The 24,032-nt window shown below is 33.6% G+C and overlaps 1 protein-coding gene across 1 annotated transcript in view; it reads right to left on the reverse strand.

Moving 5' to 3' along the window:
- The window catches only part of LOC101011023 (complement factor H-like), a 47,562-nt gene extending 32,437 nt beyond the window's left edge, over window positions 1–15,125 (reverse strand). Inside the window, exons 1-3 of the mRNA XM_009191006.4 lie at window positions 14,971–15,125; window positions 7,364–7,546; window positions 5,631–5,807 (exon numbers count right to left, since the gene is read on the reverse strand). Of these exons, the coding sequence (XP_009189270.2) occupies window positions 5,631–5,807; window positions 7,364–7,546; window positions 14,971–15,028 (418 nt within the window). The 5' untranslated portion in view covers window positions 15,029–15,125. The remainder of the gene's footprint in view (window positions 1–5,630; window positions 5,808–7,363; window positions 7,547–14,970) is intronic.
- Window positions 15,126–24,032: the final 8,907 nt, after the last annotated feature.

A 24,032-nucleotide genomic window follows, 5' to 3' on the forward strand; every position in this document is an offset into this window, starting at 1 on the left:
CAAAATATAAAATTGATATACAAAAATTGGTAGCATTTCTACACACCAATAGTGGCCAACCTGAGAACTAAATCAGAACTCAATCATCTCATTTCCAATAGCCATGAAACAAATTAAATACCTAAGAATACAATTAACCATGGGAATGAAAGATCTCTACAGGGAAAGCTACAAATACTGATTAAAGAAATTTCAGAGGAGAGAAACAAAGAGGAAAACATCCCATGATCAAGGAATGGAAGAATCAATGTTATTAAAATGGCAATAGTGCTCAACACCACCTAAACATCCAACCCAATTCCTATGAAAGTACCAACATCTCTTTTCACTTAATTAGAAAAAACTATTCTAAAATTCACATGAAACCCAAAAGATCCCAAGTAGCTAAAGAAATTCTAAGCAAGGGCATCACGTTACCTGACTTCAAATTAAACTACCAGCCTACAGTAACCAAAGCAACACGGTACTGGTATGAAAATAGACACACAGAAAAATGGAACAGAATAGAGAATCCAGATATAAAGTCACATACCTACAACCATTGACCTTCAACAAAGTAGTCAAAAATATACACTGGGGAAAAAAACGCCCTATTCAATAAATGGTAATAAGAAACTTGGATAGCCACATGCATTAGAATGAAACCGAACTCCTATCTCTTACCAGATACAAAAATTAATTCCAAATGGATTAAAGAATTTAATGTACAACTTGAAACTCTAAAAATCATGGAAGAAACCTAGGGCAAACCCTTCTGCACATTGGCCTAGGCAAAGAATGTACAACTAAGACTTCTAAAGGAAATGCAATAAAAACAAATACAGACAAATGGATCTGAATTAAACTAAAAACCTTCTGCACAGCAAAAGAAATAATAAGCAGAGTAAACTGACAACCTCAGATGGGAGCAAATGTTTGCAAACTATGAATCTGAAAATGGACTAATATCCGGAATCTACAAAGAACCGAAACAACTCAACAAGAAAAAAGTAAGTAACCCCATGAAGAAGTGGGCACAGTACATGAAGAGACATTTTCCAAAATGAGACATAAAAATAGCCAAGAAACACAAAAGTATCTCAATATCACTAATCATCAGATAAATGTGAATTTTAAAAAATGAGATATTATCTTACATTAGACAGAATGGCTACTGTCAAACAATCAAAAAGCAATAAATGATGGTGACAGTGAGGAGAAAGAAGAATGCTTATATGTTTTTTGTAGGAATGTAAATTAGTACAACATCTATGAAAAAGAGAATGGCCACGTCTCAAATAACTAATAACAGAACTACCATTTCGTCCATCAATTCTACTACTGTGTATCTACCCAAGGGAAATCAATTATTATATCAAAATGATACCCGGACTCATATGTTTATAGCTTCACGACTCACAATAGCAAAATTGTGGAATCAAACTAATTGTCCATCAACAGATGATTGGATAAAGAATATGTGGTGTATATATGCCATAAATACTACTCAGCTAAAAAAAAAAAAAAAAAAAAAAAAAAGAGTAAAATCATGCCTTCAGAAGCAACATGCATAAAACTGAAGGCCATTATTTTGGGTGAAATAATTCAGATTCAGAAAGTAAAATCCTGCATATTGTTACTTATAAGTGGGAGCTAAATAATGTGTACATATGGAAAGAGGGTTCTGAGTAATAGACATTAGAGACTCAGAAAGGTGGCAGGATAGCAGGAGGGTGAGGAATAAGAAATTACTTAATGGCCGCTATGTTCATTATTTGGGTGACGAATACACTAAAAGTACAGACTTCACTGCTGTGCAATATATCCATGCAACAAAACTGAATTTAGACCCTCTAAACATATAAAACATAGAAATCAAAATTTTAAAAAAGAAATGAGCACACCATCAAACACCATGGAAACACCTTCAGAAGTTACATTTATAATACAACTAGAGAGAATCCTGAGAATAATGATGATATAATATCTGTTATTCCAAAGTCAAAGACACCTTTATTTAACTGCAACTAAACAACCTTCAAATAATTCCTGGTCTCGTCATGTTTCTAATTCTTGGTGATAAACATATACATCACAAGAAGGTAAATTATCATCAAAAATTTATTAGTGAAATTATTAGTATGTCCTAAGAAATTAATTAAAATTGGTATTTTGTTAATGTAATCAAGGAAGCAAAACCTAAAATAACATTTCTAATATATTTTATGTTAGAAAAAATGTAAAAATCACATAATTAATATATTACAAATAAAGAAAACAAATTAAGATATATTTTCAGAATCATATGGAAAGGCAAATTCTAGGTGCCCTGAATATTTATTTTAACATACAACAATTTTAGTATCTCTACCATTTACATCAATGTTTAATAAATTTGATAATTATCCTGATTCAAATAAGAAAAGTATAAAATTATCCCTTACATGTTTATAATTTTTAAAAATTAGCAACATCACCAAATATTATTCAAACAATTATTTTTCTTATTTGGAATCCTGCTTTCTTGCTAACTTAGGAAAGTAAAATCTAGAATTCATAAATTAGAATCATACTAAAAAGAAAGTTCATCACATCATAATTTCAAGTATTAATACATAATTACAAAATTACATTTAAAACTATTCTTAAAAGAGATGTCACAAAATAATAACTACAGAAATTTGCTTTTGTATGTGTTTTAATATTAAGTTTTGAAGATTATTTGAGAAAATGACACTTGAATGAGAATCACTGGGATTTCTCTCCTAAAAATCTTCTACATAGCAACTCTTATTTCTATGTGTGTTTCTTTACATATTTTGTGCTAATTTTATATAAATTCTCTCTGTAATCATATTGTGAATAGCATTGCCTTAAAAAGAAAAGTTAAGATCTTGATTATTGGGAATTATTCAGTTGCTGTATTTATATGGAGGTAATAACTTAGGAAACGTGATTTAGAGAAGAATGTGAATGGACACTCCCTGAATTAGAAATATTTTTCTTCATCTAAAACTCAAAACCCTAAGTCCTAGTACTGGATATGTGAAATATTAGTATGAGTTTTTCACTCTGAGGTATATACTCCTTGAAGATTGTAAATCTTGTTCAGCTTAAGTGCTCTGTAATAACAATTCTGTGGAAACCATTCCCCAAAGAAGAGACCTCCCTGGACAGTTGAAATATGAATAAAATCTCTGGATAGGTTAGACATGTGCTTGTGTTTTCACCATTTTCTCCTGTCCTATGATAGGTGTTTACAACATCTGGAATGAATCAAATTTAACTGGACCTTTGACACTGCCTTTCATCTACAATTTACTCATTCTCTTTCTCAGCTGTGACTATTTGAAAACTTTTCTATACTACCTAGTACTCTTCCTCCTCCTTTGCCCACACACTATTCAATCTCAGATGACCATGTCTCATACTTCAAAACAGAATCCATCAGCTTCTACCATTTTCCAACCTTACTGCTCATTTTCCTTCCCATCTCCTGTCACAAAGTTGTAAGCAGTTCTGTTGCCACCTGTCACAAAGTTGTAAGCAGTCCTGTTGCCACCGGTCACAAAGTTGTAAGCAGTTCTGTTGCCACCAAAGCACAATACCTCCACAGTAGCTCTGAAACCCTTCCCCTCGCATTTTCTCAGGGCAACTGTGTAAGTCATGTGTTCAGTATTTACAGCTTCCCTCTTTGCTATATCTGCTCTGGTGTCTTCCATCTTTTTTTTTTATTTTCCCTTCAGTGCAAAACTTTCCTCAAGCAATATTCTGAATTTCCTATTTGATGCACAGCCAGAATCTTGAAACAGTTATGTCCACAGTCTGTATTAAATGTCTTGCTCATTATTTTTATTGGCAGATTGTACGTAGGGTCTGTCTCTTCTACTCTATTAAAAACCATTTTTGTTACACTTGTCATTGGCCTCTACCTTGCCAAATCCATCAAAATTTCTGAACTGAACGTAATAATTAGGTTAGAAATATTTATCACTTCAATAAAGATAATAATGTAATTAAATTACAGCTTCTTCGACTTTATCATATAAGGCACTATGGCAATAAATGTTTATAAATATTTTAGTCTGCTAACCAAAACAATCCTTTGAAATATTAGAACGGTTTGTAAATATTGTGACATTTTACCAATAAGAGTCAACAAAGCTTCAAATAGACTTGCTGTGTTCGCCAAAGATACAGGCTTAGCAAGTAGTGGAATCAGAATTCAGACAGGACGACTTTTTAAGCAATCTGCTACACTCCCTTTTCATTAATAATTTCCTTACTGTTATGTCTATGGCGACATTCTAGATTTTTTCTTCAGTTTTTCTGGGTACTCCCTTTTTTTTTTCCATTTTATTTACTATCTCCCCTCTTCTGCCTTATATTTAAATGTTGTAATGTTTCAGGGCTGCGTCTTGAGCTCTTTGCTCTTATCATTCTGTATTCTTATCCAATTTAGTGTCATCATTTATATGATGATACACCGAAACGCATATCTCCTCACTAGATGCTTATCCAACTCCGCAGTTCACATATCCAGTTTTGATTTTCCATTGGCAACTGAACCATAATGTGTCCAAGTCAAAAGTTGCAACAGCTCTCTCAAAATGCTTTCTCTCCAGTCAGTACAATTTTCCAAAATGGTATGCCCGTTTACCTACACACTTGTGAGAAAACAATTAAAAACAAACATGTGAGTCCCCTGATCTCACTCTTTATCACACCCAACATTTGGTAACATCACCTGTACTCTCCACCACCAAAACATTTTCCAAATCAGCCTTCCACTCTGCACCTCCTCTATCATCACTCTCTCTCAATCCCCACACTTTCTCACCCTACCTGGACTCATTGTGTCGCCTCTTGCCTACAAAAAGTACAGCATCCTGGAAAACAATCCAACAAAACTGAAATCAAATTATACCGTTCCTTTTCTTAAATCTCTTTTATGGGCTTTCATCAGTCATAAAATGAATCCAAATGATAGGATGCCCTGAGCTGATCTGGACAATTGTTTCCTTGCCTCCCATCTAGCCTCAGCAGGCTAGACTCTGCTCTATCACCTTGAAATATATTGTTTTGTTTTACAGCTTTGCACATATTTATCTTTGCCTTGGAACACTCTATATATACTTGTTTTTCCCACAGAGTCGATCCTTCTTCTAACCCTGAAAAATAGATGGCTGATTAGGAAACATAAATGAGATTCATGTAATAATTCTCCGAACTTGTCAAAGTTAGAAAATAAAGAACTACGCTCAGAAAGTACAGAACTTAACACAAAAGATAGAAGATGTAAAGTAGACGTTAAAAAACAAATTAGTTGAGGAAGTTGTAACAAGCTATAATTTTGGTAATGAGTGCTAGGTTCTAAATAAATTGAAAGCCTTTATTTCGGGTAACAAAAGCAATTATACTATAATCACAAATGTGGAAGGTAGGTGGTCCATAGGAAATATTAATTTAAAGCATTATTTTAGAGATATTTTCAAAACCCTCCTTCTTTTCCCAGTTTATGTCAAATCAGGAGATACCTTGATTTTAGTCAACATTCCTTAAGAATTTCTCTACATAATTCAAATTTTTTAAATTGGAACACAGATTTATTTTCATTTTGAAAAATGAATTTCTGAAAAACCATTACTTACCATAACATATGGGTAAATCAGACCAACCATTGTCACCACACACTATGGAGCCAGTGGTGCTTCCAGTATTGCTTTCATAACCATTATGGCATTCATAGTCCAATATGTCATTCAGCTTAAACCATGTGATGCTACTTCTAGCTCTGGCATTCTTAAATACTGGCATATCACAAGATTCTAGTGCACAAAAAATTTAGAATATTATTTCTAATGTCATCTAATAAACAACCTATTTCCCATTCTAAGAAGAAAAAATAAGTACTGTACAAAAATAAGACTGGTGAGAATTTATTATTCGAAAATAGTTGCCAAAAACTAAAGTATATGTTTCTACACAGTATGTTTTTCATTGTGGAAGCCCCTAAATCTACTTTAAGAGCATTTTTCTTAGTTCATTTATACAAAAGCACTAATGACAATGCTAGTAATAAAATAGGCCACTACAGGTGTACATTATTTTTTTAAAGAAAATCATAACAGCATTTTGTAAATTAAGAGTCCAGGCTACTTTGTACTTGAGACGTATGTAAAAAGGAAAAAAATGATTGAAAACATGAATTCCTTTGTTATACAAGACATTTTCTCTTTCATAATAAGAAAACCTTAAAAGAAAATTAATAAAAATTTAGTATAAGTTTTTTATGATAACATTTTTGTAAACTAGACCTCATATTAAGCATAGACATTAAGAAAAGAAATGAAAACAGTATGCATTAATATCCTAAATATTAAGTTCACTTAATATGAGCATATTAAACATTACTTCACAAATATTACTGATAAGTGGGGAGATCGCTGGAGGTCAGGAGTTCAAGACCAGCCGGGCTAACATGATGAAATCCCGTCTCTACTAAAAATACAAAAATTAGGTGGGCATGAGATGGCGGGTGCCTGTAATCCCAGCTATTTGGGAGGCTGAGGCAGGAGAATTGCTTGAACACAGAAGGCGGAATTTGCAGTGGCCAAGATCACACCCCTGCACTCCAGCCTGGACGATGACAGAACAAGACTGTCTCTCTCTGTCTCTGTGAGTGTGTGTGTGTGAGTGTGTGTGTGTGTATACACATATATAATATTATATACAGATATACATATATTACTGAATTGCTTTGCAAAAAATAACACAAACTGAGCCAACTCTTCCTAGAAAATCTTCTTAAATATCTACATAGTGTGGTAGGGAAATTGTGCAATAGAGGATAAATTGGTACCATCTAGGAATATTTTGTCTCTCTACTACCTATATATTTGCAAAAAATTTGTAAGGGGGAAGATATTCAGAATTGGACATATCCTACAGTGCCAAATCTACAAATTATGGAGTTTAAATTATTTTGATATTATTCACTATGCATCTGTATCTTCATTAAAACATTGCTTTTATATCTAGGACAAAGACTTTGATATAAAAGGCTAATCACATAAAACAGGTATATAGAACAGTCATAAGGGTCTCAGCTAAAGCAAAATCAGGTTAAACCAGAATACACGTAAAGCTTCCTAACTTGTTTAACATAGAATGCGTTAGAGGGGGAAAATCCTGAATGGAAAAGCAGACTAATATTTGAGTAATTAATGTGAAAAGGAAAGAAAATTGATGTCTGCTTTGTTCCTCAAAGTTTTTTTTTCTTATCTTTTCAAATGAAATTATATAAGCTCCCACAAAAAGACTAAAGTTAGTAAACTTTTGTGTATCATCTGGATAACCAATACAAATGTAATAAATTACTTACTAATGCACGTGGGTTGAGCTGACCATCCATTTTTCCGACATGTAATTGATCCTGATGTTTCACCATCTGCTGTTATATATCCTAGTTTGCACTGATATTTCGCTTGTTTATTTAAGGCATATGTATACTGAGATTCAGAAATAAACCCATTCTCAATGTCTATACTTGATTTGGAGCATGTTTCTAAATGGAAGAGAGTAAGAAAAAGACAAGCATATGTTCAATAACATTTTATAAGAATTTAAATAATATGCAAATATAAAAAATAATGAGTCACTTGTAACTGAAAACCTAGATAATCATAAGCATTCAAATACTTAAGTCAAGGAAAATAAGTTCTGAGTTGCCAAAGATATTATAACAAGACTCTTCGTCATTTTTTAAAACAAGGCTCTATTTAAGACAGTTATAATTCTTTCTAAGAAATTATTGGAAATCTGTTTGTCTAATGGATTTGGAATTCTTCAGCATGTCAGAACTCAATAGACAATGAATATTATTTCTTAGGAGTTTTTAATCTTGCCTATTTTAGATCTGCTAGGCAATGCCAAAACTCATTTAGCCAATTGGAGTATCTGAGATCTTGTGATGATCTTAGAAAATCTGCCAAAATAACTGTTATAGTCTTTGGTTCCAAGATTTCGAAATGCCATTCTGTGTACTTCAAAGTAAATGGACACGTGGAGTTTAAAGAAGATGAGAGACAGTAACAGATTTATTTATCTTGAAGGCCAAAATGATGATTCCTCAAATTATGTAGAACTTAACTTGAAAGAGTGGAAGTTACTGTCTCTGTAAACTGATGATAGAAATTACTGTCAGTTCCCTAGGTTGCTTCCCAGAACTCAGCTTCATTTATAAATAACTCATGGATAAGGAGAAAATCAGAAGAGGAAACATTAAATATGTTGAATTGAATGAAAATAAGAACATATTAAATAAAAATTGGTGAGAAGATACTCAAATAGTGCTTAGACAGAAATTTTTCATTATATAGCTATAAAAGAAAAGAATAAAAACTGAAAATAAAGTATTATTTACAATAAATTATAACAAAGAAAGCAAACAAAATCCAGCATGAGTATAAATTTTGAGAGGTGAATTAACTTACACAGGTGACACAGCCGTCGTCTACATAGCAGCCTGGAGATAGAAAGTGGTGACTCTTTAACCTCATTAACCTCTTTCTAACATATTTTCTTAACAGTGCTTATAAGTGAAGTTCACTCAATTGTGTAGTTAAACATATTTTCCAAGGAGCTGCTTGTGAGCTCAAGTCAAAAATTAAAAGATCAACTCAAAAGATAACTGCAGTTTTCAAAATAGAGTATAATTAAAACAAGATTTGTATGTGTAATTTTGAATCATACCACTTAAAATATGGAGGGCTCAGAAGAGATCAACTCTTTTACCACCACCACCACCCCAGCCCTCAACATGTGGCAATATCTGTACAGGTCACATTTTCAGAAAGTCACTTGACCTCTGATTCGATGTTGGATAATACTGTTACCTCCTTCACTGACTGTGACAGTCCTCATCAAAAGCTAACTTGCTCCCCTCCATAAATGTTTTCAAATATCTCAGGATAATCATTATAATGCTATAACTGTATCTTTTTGCATGCTTTTTATGCTATAATTTCTTTAACTCTTCAACTATCTATATATTTTCTTCCATGCCATGGTGGTATCCTGTGATTTATTTGACAAATGTTTTCTTTAAGTGATTATTTTAAAGGAAATCACAGCCAGTTTGCACTCATGCAGGACACACTCCAATATGTATCTGCTGTATTCGCTCAAGTATATTTAAATTTTTCTGCTTATTTTCACAACATGGTTTGAGGAATTTAGAGTTTATTAAATTGAAAAGTGCTGTGATTCACTGATAATTGACTGTACATTGATAATGCAATGTTGATATCCCAATCTGAAGATGAAGCTAAGACTTGTTAATGATATGACCACCATAAAGTAGCTAAATAACCTGACTAAAGTACAGGGTCTAACTTGAAAAGTAAAATAGTAACATTATTAAGAAACATTTGAGCCCAACAAACTTGCATTAGAAAGGAAAGAAAGGAAGGAAGAAAGAAAAGAAAGAAAAGAAAGAAAGAAAGAAAGAAAGAAAGAAAGAAAGAAAGAAAGAAAGAAAGAGGAAAGAAAAGAAAAGAAAGAAAGAGAAAGAAAGAAGAAAAAAGAAAGAGAATGGAAGAAAGAAAAGAAAGAAAATCAAAGAGGAAAAGAAATAGAGAAACAAGAATGAAAGACAAGAGAGAGAAAGAAGAAAGAGAAAGGAACAAAGAGAAAAAGAAAGGGAAGAAAGAAAGACAGAAAGAGAAAAAGAAAGAAAGAAAAGAAAGAAAGAAAGAAAGAAAGAAAGAAAGAAAGAAAGAAAGAAAGAAAGAAAGAAAGAGAGAGAGGAGAGAGGAGGGAGGGAGGAGGGAGGGAGAAAGAAAGAAGAAAGAAAATTGCTTGTTGACTCCCACAAACAGCTCCAAAACCAAAGCAGCAAGTATCAAACCTGATTGAGTTGGTTGATATCAGCAGAAATTGCACATCTAATCATCAAGCCTTAGCCTCAAGTAACTACAAAGAAAAAATAAAAGTAATGGGATCATCTGACACCGAATGAGACACCAAAAACAGAGACTGATGAAGAAAAAGATTTGGATGAAAGGTCATGATTAGGGTGAAAGTCATATGCATACTTATTGTAATAATATTAGTTAAAATTGGGAGTTGATACAGTGAGCCATAATCGCATTCAATGCACTCCGCTACGGGTGACAGGAGTGAGATTCTACCAAAATAAAATAAAATAAAAATAAAATAAAATAAAATAAAATAAAATAAAATAAAAATAAAATAAATTCAATAGAGGGTTACTGAATGCTGGTTAAAAAAATTGCTTACCAATACCGCAGAATAGACTATTCAGAATAAGAGCTGGCCAGGTGTGTAGATGCCCGCGGTGTGTATACACACACAATGTACAAAATATACAACATAACACATACTGTGAGAAAGGTACCATAAAAATTGTTAGAGAAATGCTGAGTTTACCATATTTTATTTAAAAATGAAATATAGGTGTTATCAAGAATAAAATAAACAAAAAGTATTTTTCAAATATGAAAAGATAACATGTAACTTTTCAGAATAAAGAATAGTATAATGTCTCTGTGCTTTTGAAAAACTATTCCTTTAAAAAGAACCAAAAAAATTCATCATGAAAAAAAATTTACAATTATTTAGTAAAATGAGCAACTTATGTTCATAATGCAAAAAAAAAAGGAAAGAACAATACTAGCCACAAAGAGAATGCATTTGCATTACATATAATTAAAAGAGATTTTATATTCAGAAGTATTAAGATGATTCCAACTAATAAATACCAAAATCTCAAAAAGGTAAATCAAAAAAATATCAAACTGCATTTCCAAAGATTAGAATCATTAAATAACAATTAAATTGTGAACATATATTGTAAATCCAGTTGGTAGTAAAAGAAATGAAAATTTACACTACAGTGCTGTAACATTTTATAGCCATTCAACTTGTAAATATTAAAATGTGACATCACCACTCATTAGTAACATGTAAAAAAGAAGGAACTGTTGATATAAATGTATATTGGAATAAATACTGTAGGAAACCTTCTAGAGTCGAATATGCACAATATCCCAGAATACCCATTTGTACTTAATGTTCTTGGTGTGAGATGACCAACCTCGAGTATTGACCCCAGACACTGATGCCACTTTGATATGACTTTATTTAGCCAACAAGTATTGTGCTCTCTTTTACTGTATTCTTGACTAATGTCCATTAATAGGAGACGACTCTAACATTAAAAAAAATCAGAAATGTAGCAAATTATCTTCAGAAATAAAACATTTTGTTGAATTTCGTGGCATTTTGTTTGTATTCAATGGCATGCATTCTTACCATAGTTCGAATTCATGTATCGGATGAGATATATTATTGACATAAAAAATATAGGTGCATACACGAATGTTCAAATATATATATTATATATATATATTTACATCATGATTTAAATAGCATACAATTTATGTTTCTTTTATAATTCTGGAACAAGTGATAGAAAATAATATTTACAACCTATATATTGTGAAAACTTAGAATGTAACTAAAGAAATCCTGAGTTTTAGATCCTTCATAAATCAGAACTGGAAGGAGGCTAGCGGCACCAGCAGCTTTAGTGTGCAGGCGAAGACTAAGTTCGAGTGACATCTTTACTTGAGTGAGAAGCGTTTGCTAGTTCGTACCGGCTCCCAGAGGCATTGGGTGGCCTTGTAGTGAGAAAGCTATGACCCGGCCTCAAAGGCGTGGTTGCACGGTTTCAGAGTGTCTCCCTCCCATATTGGAAAATCTAACCTTCCTGCTCCTGTATAACTTCCTCCTGGTCACTCTTACATTTTCTTATGATTGCAGGATATTTAGTCTGAGGGAAAGGGACATATATTAAAACATTTTATTTTCTTTGCTGTATACTTTCTTCTTCTTCTTTGCGTTGCTCTACATGAGGCTAGAGTACTGTGGCGATCTGTGCTGCAACCTCTGCCTCCCAGGTACAAGTGATTCTCCTGCCTCAGCCTCTTGAGGAGCTGGGATTACAGGTGGGTGCCGCCACACCCGGCTAAGTTTTTGAATTTTCAGTAGAGACAGCGTTTCATCATGTTGGTCAGGTTGGTCTCCAACTACTGGCCTCAAGTGATCCGCGCGCCTTGACCCCCCAAAGTGCTGGGATTAAGGTGTGAGCCCCCGGCTCGGTCAAAAATTACTTTTCTTAGTCAACGATAATTTCGAACCTGTAGTGAGTTTTTCATAGTTTAGGTTTGTTTCTAAAAATCGTTTTTCCCACTAAAAGCCACTGGAATTTCATAGAGAAACTAAAGGAACTTGGTCCATAGTAGGAAAAGTCAAGGAAAGCCTGGGACCTTTTGTTATGCCAAAGCTTAATGGGGACACGTGAAATATACACAGAAGCCAGCTTCTTAGTGAGATTTGAAACAAATTTGAGCGTCCCAAAGAAGTACAATGGCAATTGATTGTAATGCATTGGTACTGAAAATGATCAGTTTAAAAGGGATTTAGAAGCAACCCTGCTCTACAAAACGAATTGTCACCCTTGACACTTTGTTATGGCAACTCTAGTAGATGAATGTACAATTTATACAACTCTAAAAGGATATTTGAAATTAAAAATAATGTTCTTGACACCCTATTTTTAAATAAGTGTAAATAACTTATAAGTTGATGAAACAAATATTGGTCAATACAAATTCAATGAATATTATCATAAGTTACAATTACAAATTTTCTGTCAAGTTTATCTTTCAAATAGTGTGGCTACCAAAAGAATTGGCGTGCTGATTTTATTGTTCAGAACTGAAATAGCAACCACCATTAAAAAAAAATTTTTAGCATAAGCAACTCACAAAGTATATCATTCATTAATCAGAGAAAAATATCTGTTGATTTGATTTACTAGATTCTGATTATAGATGAATACAGATAATATGTAAACATAAAGTGTTCAACAAGACAAAAATCAGCAAGGACAATACACCCAAGATATTATTACCAAATTCTGATGAATACGCTCTAAAATCTGTGTTGGGTGTGTGTGTGTGTGTGTGTGTATATATATATATCCTTGAGTAAAAAGTAGAAAGTTATTTTAATTATTAATATTGTTTTAATAAATTGTGTAAATATCATTCTATTCATCCGCTAGAGCTACCATAATAAAGTACACAGATTTCATAGAAATTTATTTTCTCACAGTTCTGGAGGCTACTAGTTTGAGATATAGCTGTCAATGGAGTTGAATTCTTCTGAGACCTCTTCCTTTGTCTTGTAAATGGTTGTATTCTCTCTATGCCTGCTTGATCTTTCTCTATATGGTGTGTCCTTATTTTCTCTTCTTATATAGACACCAGTTATATTGGAGTAGGGCCCACCTGAATCATTGACCTTTAACTTAGTTACCTCTTTAAGCACTCCTTCTCCAAATGCACTCACATTTTCAGGTATTGAGAGTTTGGACTTTAACAAATGAATTTTGGAGGGATGCAGTTGAGCCAATGCTGCTGAATACATAAAGATATTTCTCTCTACCCAAGACGTTATTCCACTAAATGAGTTACTTTCTCCTTTGAGAAATATAGGTGAGACCCAAATTTACAAGACAGTTTGCTCTAGTTTACTCTTACAAAGAGTTCATTGGAGGAAACAAGTTTTCAACTGGAGTATCAGATAAGAAAGAGTTTGTCATCATTCTTTTCTATAGTGCTTTTAAGAAAGTAAGTAAGAAAGTATAGCGCATATGCTTCTCTAATTCCAGTCATTTCAAACTAGTGCTATTTTTCTCCTTTGCATTCTACTTTAATCTATTTAATCTTTATTTGAAAAAATATACCTGTAACAGTTCAGTTAAAAAAGGAAATAACCAGAGTAATTCCTTTTTTTTTTTCCATTTTGGCATAGATCAAGTTTGTTTTGCACAACAAATAAAACTAGCAAATCCTATGATAGTTAATACCATAAAACTAAAAACTCTTTCCCTAGAATCAAATAAGGTGGCATAGCTTTGAGAGGAGAGGATGAGGGAAAAGATACTCTCATGAATTGATAATGGGATTTCCAGTATTACCCACTGTTATGTTTGTTGAAATATTATAAAATCTTGAATAATAACAAAGTTTGTATTCTTCATTAATAGCCACACACCATTGATTGGTCACGATTTTTGACCCATATGGTTCAGCTGCTAATGTTATGATATAGTTCTTTAACATGGAAAGCCTGCATTCAAAAAGATAGTTAATATAGAAAATATATGACTATCAAGGAGAAAAGAAATCAGTGAACAATGACATAAAGCTCTGAAAAGTATTTTCTGTGTATTTACTTATTGAACATTTGCTAGTGGACTCAGAAAAGCCAATCAAAACATACTGTCATTCCAATGTAAGTTTATATTCTACTTTTTATGTCATTCCGATATAAGTTTATATTCAACATATATATATGTTGCTAATTTTGTTGAAACAGTAAGTTGATGATAATGTTAATTAGTTTTAACAGCTTTTTAAAGCTATAATAGAAATATACTAAACTGCATAATTTAAAATTATTATTTGATTTTTAATATATAAATCTATAAAAATCACCTTATGTAAGATTACGAAAATATCAATCACTCCCAATGTTCCCCTTGTATTACGGATAAGAAAATTCTGAACGTTTCAAGCTTAGAATCTGTCTAATGACATGTTTCCTAATAAAGTTTCATGAGTATGTTCACATATCTCCTTAATCAATATTAAATGCCTTTTACACTACAGAACTTAGAAAACAAATAAAATATTATTCATTTTTTATTTAAGTTAAAATGAGATAATTTTTTATAACATTAGTTTCTCTTATACTCCCACAAATATATGCCACTTCCACTAGCATAGTGAATAAATCCTCTTTGATTCATAAAAAAAAGATAGACATACAAAGCTAGATATTACATGAAGTTACATTTAAGAGGGAAGCTGAGTGTTTAGATCTCTTTTAACTTACCTTGTCCATTAGCACAGGAAACCCACAAGGTGAGAATGACATTGATTAGTAACAACATGTTAGATATTCTCAGTAGTATATATTAATACAAAGGTCTCAATTGCACTGTTTGGGGTTTGAAATCTTTCCTTGCTAGTTACCAAGTGTGATTCTGAATTTAAGTGCACTACCACAAAGCTAAGCCTTTAAGGTCACTTAGTAAATATCAAAGTTCAGAGAGTTTTGCAAAATCTTTCAATAATTCCAGTTAGTGGTTTCACAATCATCTGTGGAATTGATTCCCTGATGTGTACTGGTACAATTTTATTTAGGGACAGTAATGGACTGAATCCAAAAGTAATATAAAATATTAATTTATTTTATTTCTTATTTTTTGAGTAAAGAGAGTATTAATAAAGGGAACGAAAAGCTTCTGCAACTATTGGAAGAACTGAGGGAACCGAGGTCAGAAATGCTATTTCCAGAAAATTCTGATATTCAAGAATCTTAGTGATGCCCTCACTAATTATCCATGGTGCTGCAGTGGATGTTTCTCAGAAAACTTCCAGAATCAAGAAAAGCTACTGTTGGTGATCTCAGCTGCTACCAGATAATACCTTGTCTTTCTCTTCTTCCAAATCTTCTTTAAGTACATCTCATGGGGGAATCTACGGGAGAAGCAAGTTATGGAGAAAGGAACTTCAGATAGTATAGTTTCAAACTTATGGTCTGCAGTTCAGAAGAAAAGGAAAATAGGAACTAGGTTGATGTCACATTGAAAATAAACATCTGGCACACTAATCTCCTTCTGAAAATCCTGCTGTTGAGCTTGGCAAGCTTTTTTTTTTTTTTTTTTTGGTCACAAATGGTCAAAATACAATTTCTTATCCAACATACTCTTCTTAAAATGAGAACACTAATTTTAAAATTAAACACTGGAATATAGGTGAGTTTCTTCCACATACAGACGAATCATGAATGAATAACTCTCAGGGTCCATGTCACTAAAATTTTCTGTTGTCCTTTGCTTTGCAGTACCCAACTTAATTATTTCAAGATGTATGAAAACAAACCAGCGTGTCTGGACCACATTCCACTGTCTGTATCTTTATGTGTTTAGAGAAGCAGACTGATTTTCAGAACTCACAATAGATCATACTGAGTAAAAAAGTTTCAGCATATTCTTGATATTTAAATATTTTTAAAGTTGTGTTTTGGGGTATCTTCTATTTTAAGGTACAATACATTTACACACACACACACACACACATAAAAAAATTTCTGCTTTGTTAAAAGAATATAACTCAAGTCCACACATGTTCTCTCATTGACTTCTTCTGTTTTTTCTTTATTTTACATTATTATACTTGCTGTGTTTTAAGATACTGTTCATCAAAATAAGAGAATCATGGAGAGAATAACATCAGCAAAACAGTAGTGTAAGAGTTCTCCAGCTTCTCTCCCTCCTACAGAAACTTAATAGCAACCACCCAGAGCCAAGATTACCACCCTGAATATCCCAGAACTCAGGAGTGAAGCTATAATATAGCAAGCAATTCAAAATAAGAGCTACAAAATTGGTTAAAGAACATACAATTTAAAAAGTTATAAGTTGTAACTTCAAAAATTCAAAATGTGTGCCAAAGTAGAGTAAAAACGTAGAGTTGTTTTTTTCTCTTTTAAAAAGTGAATCACAAGTTATTATCATGGTAAAATAAGCTGTTATAAATACAAGAATTTTGTGGGCCTCAGAATAACCACAGCACAAAGCTATAATAATTGCACTACAAATAAAAAGAGAAGAGTTAAACAACACTAATAGAAAAAAATCATTTAACCACAAAAGAGTGAAGAAGAAAGGAAGAAAAAAAATTCTGCTTAACCACTAGAAAATAATTACAAAATGGCAATAGTTAATCTTTATCTATCAATAATTACCTTTAATGTCAATGGATTGAATTATTGAATTACAAGACATAGAGTTGGTTAGTGGATTAAAAAAAAACCATTCAACTTTATTCTTGCTACAAGAGACACATGGTACTCTAAGGACTCATAGTCTGAAAGTGAAAAGAGAGAGTTATTCCATGCTGTTGTAAAAGAAGAGCAGGAACAGAAATATGTAAATCAGATAAAATGGACTTTAAATAATAACAGAAAAAGAAACAATTAAAGTCATTATATAATGATAAAGACATCAAATCAGCATATGCATGTGAGAATCATAAACGTACACATATATTCTCAACATTAGAGCACATATATATGTGTATGTATATAGATACATAAAGCAAATATTAATAACACTAAAGACAGAGAGAGAGAGTGCAATACAATAATAGTAAGAGTTTTCAACTCCTTACATTCAGCAATGGAAAGATACTTCCCACAGAAAATCAACAAAATGACATAGGATTTAAAGAACATTGTAGACCAAATAGATCTAACAGGCATTTTTGGAATATTTAATTTGACTGCTGAAGAGCACATTCTCCTTAACTGCACATAGAATATTCTCCAGAATAGATCATAAGTTAGGTCATAAAACAAGTTGCAACAAATTAAAAAAACAGGAATTATATCAAGAATCTTTTCTGATCCTAATGGTATACAACTAGTAATAACAGAAGAAAACTTGGAAACTTTACAAACACTTGGAAATTAAACAACGTGCTCATTTAAAACCAATGGCTCAATGAAGGCACTAAAAAAAACATTTGAAAAGTTTTAGAGACAAATGACAATGAAAACACAATATACCATAATAGATGAGATACAGCAAAACCAGTTCTAAGAGGAAACTTTATAGCAATAAATGCCTTATCAAAAACAAGAAAGCTCTCAAATAAACAACAAACATTGCACCTTAAGGAACTAGAAATAAAAGAACAACATTACTAAAAACAATTTGAAAATAAATAATAAATGTCAGAGCAGAAAAAAACAACATAGAGACCAAATGTAAGTACAAAAAGAATCAGTAAAGCAAAGATTTAAAAAAAAAAATTGACAAACCTTTCAACCTTTTATTAGACTAAGAAAAACAAGGAAGAAGATCCAAATAAGCGAAATCAGAGAGGTAAAAGGAGACATTACATCTGGTTCTACAGAAACACAAAGGATCATAAAATCTATAGGGAAAAATTGTTTGCCAATAAATTGGCATATCTGGAAGAAATGGATAAATTTTTGGACACATACAACATATCAAGATTGAATTAAGAATAAATAGAAATCTAAATGGACAAATAATGAGTAAGTTGATTAAATCAGTAATAAAATTCACCCATCAAAAAAAACCCAAAACCTGTTATCATCACTGCTAAATTCTACCAAACATTTAAAAAAAAAAAAAAAAAACCGATAGTAATTTTTCTCAAACTATGCCAAAAGTAAAGATAATGAAATTTTTCCAACTCTTTGTAGCATGCCAGCATTGCCCTGATACCAAAACCAAACAAGGAAACAACATAAATAGAAAACTACAGGCTGATGTCCCTGTTGAACAGAGGTGTTAAAATTCATAATAAAATACAAAAAAAGTTAATTTCTGTTTGTTTGTTTGTTTTTTAGATGGGGTCTCTCTCTGTCAGCCTAGTTGGAATGGAGGGGCACAATCCTGGCTGGCTCTATGCTTGATCTCTTGGGCTCAAGCAATCCTCTCACCTCATCCCCCAGAGTAGCTGGGACTATAGGTCTGTGTCAACAGACCCAGCTAATGTTTGTATTTTTCATAGAGATGGAGTTTTGCCATGTTACCTAGACTGGTCTCAAGCTCCTGGCTTGGAAACAATGCGGCTCTCCCTCCCAGCTTCCCAAAGCTGGGATTACAGGCATGAGACACCGTGCCTAGCCTGGAAAACAAGAACCATAGCACATTAAAAGGTCATTCCAGCACAATCAAATTGGAACTCATCTCAAAGGAAGCAAAGATGGGTCAACATATACAAATCAATAGATGTTACATATGAAATTACAGAATGAACAAAATTATAAGATCATTTCAACAAGAGACACTAAAAGCTTTTGAGAAAATTTGACATTTCTTCATGACAAAGACTCTCAACAAATTAGGCAAACAGAGCCAGATGGTGGAATAGAGCGTGACACTAACCGTTCCCCTTCAAAGACACCAATTTAAGCAACTATCTACACAGAAAAAACACCTTCATGAAACAAACAAAAATCAGGTTAGCACTGAAGGTACATGTTTTGCTCAACTTCATATCCCTGAAAAGAACCTGAAAGAGATAGATAAGACAGTCTTGAATCACTGGCCTACCCTTTCCCTCTATCCACACTTGCAGCTGTGTCATGAGGTGTACAGAGCCTTGCTCTAGGCACTGAGGAGAGGAGAACAGCAATTAGTAGGGGAGCTGTTAGACAAAGTGCTGTGCTGTTGAAACAGAAAGGAAAAGCCAAACCAAACTCAACACCTGACCATGGAGAACACGTAAATAGCGTAGCCATGATGTAATTGCTGATGCATGGGTCTGGAAATCAATTCCACAAATCTTGCCACCTGGGGCTGCCTCTGCAGTATTGATATACAAGTAAACTAGCAGGACAGTCTAGGACATAAGGATTACAACCGTATATAGGTCTAATAGTACTGAATTCAGGCTCCAGAGACAGTGGATTGAGGAACACACATGATATTCAGAGACACCAACTGTACCAACTGGGGTAGCCGAGGGAGTCTTGGCAAAATTCAGCCCCTAATCCCAGGCTTCACAGTTCACGGCTCCAATAGAACCCCTTCTTTCTGCTTGGGAGGACAGAGGGGAAGAGTGGGAGACTTTGTCTTACATAATGGATATCAGATCAGCCACAGCAGGATAGGGCAACAGTCAAAGTAATGGGGCCCGGCCCTTGGCGGCCAGCGGTCAGCTCAAGTATAATCCCAGCACTTTGGGAGGCGAGGCAGGCAGGATCACGAGATCCAGAAATGAGAGACCATCTGGCTGACACGGGGTGAAACCCCGTCTCTACTAAAAATACACACACACAAAAAAACTAGCGAGGCCCGAGGTGAGCCTGTAGTCCCAGCTACTCCGGGAGGCTGAGGCAGGAGAATGGCGTAAACCGGGAGAGCGGGCTTGCAGTGAGCGAGATCTGGCTCCCTTTCTGCACTCCAGCCTGGGGCGGCAGAAGCGAGACTCCGTCTCAAAAAAAAAAAAAAGTAGTAGGGCCTACTGCTATGCTTATTTCTTGACATACCCTGAGGCAAGAGACTCACTGCCTGAAGGGAAATGATGCAGTCATGGCAGCAGCATTCATCCAGGCCTAACTGAACACCTCTTGTCTCTGTAGATAACTCTACAGTGATACTCAGATGTCTGCATTGAAAGGGACCTCAGGTGAGCCTCCTGGGGGACACCCCTGCTGGCTTCTGGGTACCCAGCAGACAGGGTTATAGAACTAGCTGGACTCCCGGTGTCCCCAGTTCCAGGACTTGACTGGTGGATGGCATTAGTAGACATACCCTGGACCAGATGGGAGTCCAGTGCCCAGAACGGTGAATCCTAGGCCAGCCGGCATTCACGGCAAACTGACTTAGGAGCACCGAAACTTTAAGAGGACATCAGCAGTTGTCTAGCAGTACTCCTGATAGCCTGGAGTGATGTTAGACCATGGGGTTAGGCTCCTCTGCCTTTGGAAAGGGGAGGGAACAGTGAGAAGGACTCCAATTTGCAATATAACTGCCAGCCCAGCTGCAGTACCATTTAACATCAGGCAGACATCTAAGGATTTTGAATCTGATGGTCCCTAACTCACAGATTATATCTCTAAACCACCCTGGTCCAGGGGCCGTCATCACCCTGAATTCTCTCGGATTTTGTACAAGATCATTAATACCGTACCTCTAGAAGTCTGCAAGAACCACAGCATTATTGAGTTTCAGGCATCCCGTAAAGAAGATACAGCTTAGGTTATGACACCCAAGTCCTTTCAAACACGTGGAATGTTTGCCAAGAAGGATGGATAAAATTAAACCCAGACAGTGAAGAAAGGAATAAATACCTAACTCTTCAGTGCCCAGACACTGAAGAACATCTGCTAGCATTAATGCCATCCAAAAAAACATGACCTCACTAAATGAACTAAATAAAACACCAGGGAACAATCCTAGAGAAACTGAGATATGTGACCTTTCAAACAAAGAATTCAAAATAGTTTTGTTGAAGAAACTCAAAGAAAATCAAGATAACACAGAGAAGGAATTCTGAATTCCATCAGATAAATTGAACAGAGATTGAAATAATTTTTAAAAATCAAGCAGAGATTCTGAAGCTGAACCATGCAGTTGACAATCTGAAGAAGACATTAGACATGCCATTTTTTAATAGCAGAATAGATCAAGCAGAAGAAAGAATTGTTGAGCTTGAAGACAAGCTATGTGAAAATACACAGTCAGAGGAGACAAAATATAAAGAATTAAAAACAATGAACTATGGTTACAGGATCTATTAATAACCTCCAAAAAGCAAGTCTATATGTATTCACCTTAAGGAAGAAGTATGGAACAAGATAGGAGTGGAAAGCTTATTCAAATGGATAATCACAAAGAACTTCCCAAACCTAGAGAATGATATCTATATCAAGTGCAGAAGGTTATAGAACACCAAGCAGATTTAACCCAAAGAAGACTACCTCAACACATTTAATTATCGAATTCTCTAACTTCAAGGAGAAAGGGACTATTCTAAAATCAGTAAGAAAAAAGAAATAAATAACACAAAATGGAGCACCAATGCATCTGGCAGCAGGCTTTTGAGAGGAAACCTTATGGACCAGGATGGAGTGACATGAAATCCTTTCATCCTAGAATAAAATATCTGGTGAAAATATCCCTCAAACATAAAGAAGAAATAAAGATATTCTCAGATAAATAAAAGGTGAGGGATTTTATTACACCAGACTTGTCCTACGAGAAATGTTAAAGGGAATATTTCAATAAAAAAATTCATGAACAATAAATAATCACCTGAAGACAAAAATCTCACTGCTAATAGTAAGTACATAGAAAAATACAGAATATTAAAACACTGAAACTGGATTGTGTAAGCTACCATTATCCTAAGTAGAAAGACTAAATAATGAACTAATGAAACATAATAACTGCAGCTTTTCAAGACATAGTTGGTATAATAAGATAAAAATAGAAACAACAAAAAGTTTGAAAGCAGAAGGAAAAATTAAGATGGAGAGTTTTTATGAGTTTTCTTTTGGCTTGTTAGTTTATGCAAACAGTGTTAAGTTGTTTTCTAGTGAAAAGAACAGGTTATAAAATAGTATTTGCAGTCCTTATGGTAAGTTGAAACCAAAAATTAAAGAATATGGAAATTAAAGTATATGCCCCTGAAGGCCCAGTGGGACAATGAAGAAATTAAGAAGAAATTAAAGCATTTTGTATAACAGATGATAATAGAAACACAAAGCCTATGGGATATAGCAAAATTAGTACCAAGAGAAAAGTTTATAGTTATAAGTGACTACATAAAATAGAAAGGAAAACTTGAAATAAACCATTTGGTGATTCATGTTAAAGAACTAGAAAAGGAAGGGCAATCAAACCCAAAATTATTAGAAAAAATAAATAATAAAAATCAGAGCAAAAAAACCTTGAAATTGAAATGAATAAAATATGAAGATCAATGAAGAATAATTTGTTTTATTTGAAATATTAAACATACTGATAAACCTTTATCCAGACTAAGAGAAAAAGAGTGAAGATTCAAATAAATAAAATCAGGAATGAAAAAGGAAACATTACATCTGATAGTGCAGAAATTCAAAGAATCATTATTGCCCACTATGTGCAATGATATTCCAATAAATAGGAAAATCTAGAAGAAATGGACAAATTCCTGGACACCTAAGACCTACTAAGATTGGACCAGAAAGAAGTCCAAAACCTGAGCAGACCAACTATTAATACAAGTAATGAGATCAACGCCAGAATAAAAAGTCTCATAGTAAAGAAAAGCTCAGGAACATAATGGACTTTCACTGTTAAGATTTCATTTAAGAAGAACTACAAAGCTACCAATTCTACTCTATTTAGAAAAATAGAAGAGGAGGAGGAGGAACAAATACTTCTAATATGAGGCTATTACCCTGATTAGAAAATCAGACAAAGACACATTTTTTAAAAAGAGTATACTACAGGTCAATATCTCTGATACATGTAATTGCAAAAATTCTCAACAAAACAATAGCAAACAAATTTAACAACATACTAGAAAGATCATTCAACATGACCAAATGGGATTTATCCTTGCGATGCAAAGATGATTCAACATACACAACTCAATCAATGTGATACATTATATCAACACAATGAAGGATATAAACGACATGATTATTTCAATTGATTCTGAAAAGGCATTTGACAAAATTCAAAATCCTTCATGATCGACACTAAAGAAAACTGAAGATAGAAGGAACACACCCAAATATAATCAAAGCTGCATTTGACAGATACACAGCTACTATCATACTGAATGGAAAAAGACTGAAGTCATTTCCTCAAAGTACTGGAACATGACAAGGATGCCCACTGTCACCACTGTTATTCAACATAATACTGGAAGTCCTGGCTATAGCAATTAGACAAGAGAGGGATATAAACGTATCCAAATTGAAAAGAAAGAAGCCAAATTATGTTTGTTTGCAGATGGTATAACTTATTTTGTTAACCTAAGGTAATCACCAGAAAACTATTAGAACTGATAAACAAATCCAGTAAAGGTGCAAGATATAATATCGACATAAAAAATCACTAGCATTTCTATATATCGGTGTCAAACAATCTGAAAAAATCCAAAAGGTAATCCCATTTACAATAATCACAGATAAAAATAAATAATTAGATATTAACCAACGCACTCAAAAATCTCTATAAGGAAGACAGCAAAACACTAAAAATAGAAGTTGAAGAGGATGCCAAAAATTAAAAAGATATTTCACGATCATGAATTGGAAGAATAAATATTGTTATAATGTCCATACTAATCAAAGAAATCTACAGATTCAAGCAATCACTATGAAAATACCAGGGACATTTGTCACAGCAATAG

The sequence above is a fragment of the Papio anubis genome, chromosome 1, assembly GCF_008728515.1.
Source record: "Papio anubis isolate 15944 chromosome 1, Panubis1.0, whole genome shotgun sequence".
Classification (NCBI taxonomy): domain Eukaryota; kingdom Metazoa; phylum Chordata; class Mammalia; order Primates; family Cercopithecidae; genus Papio; species Papio anubis.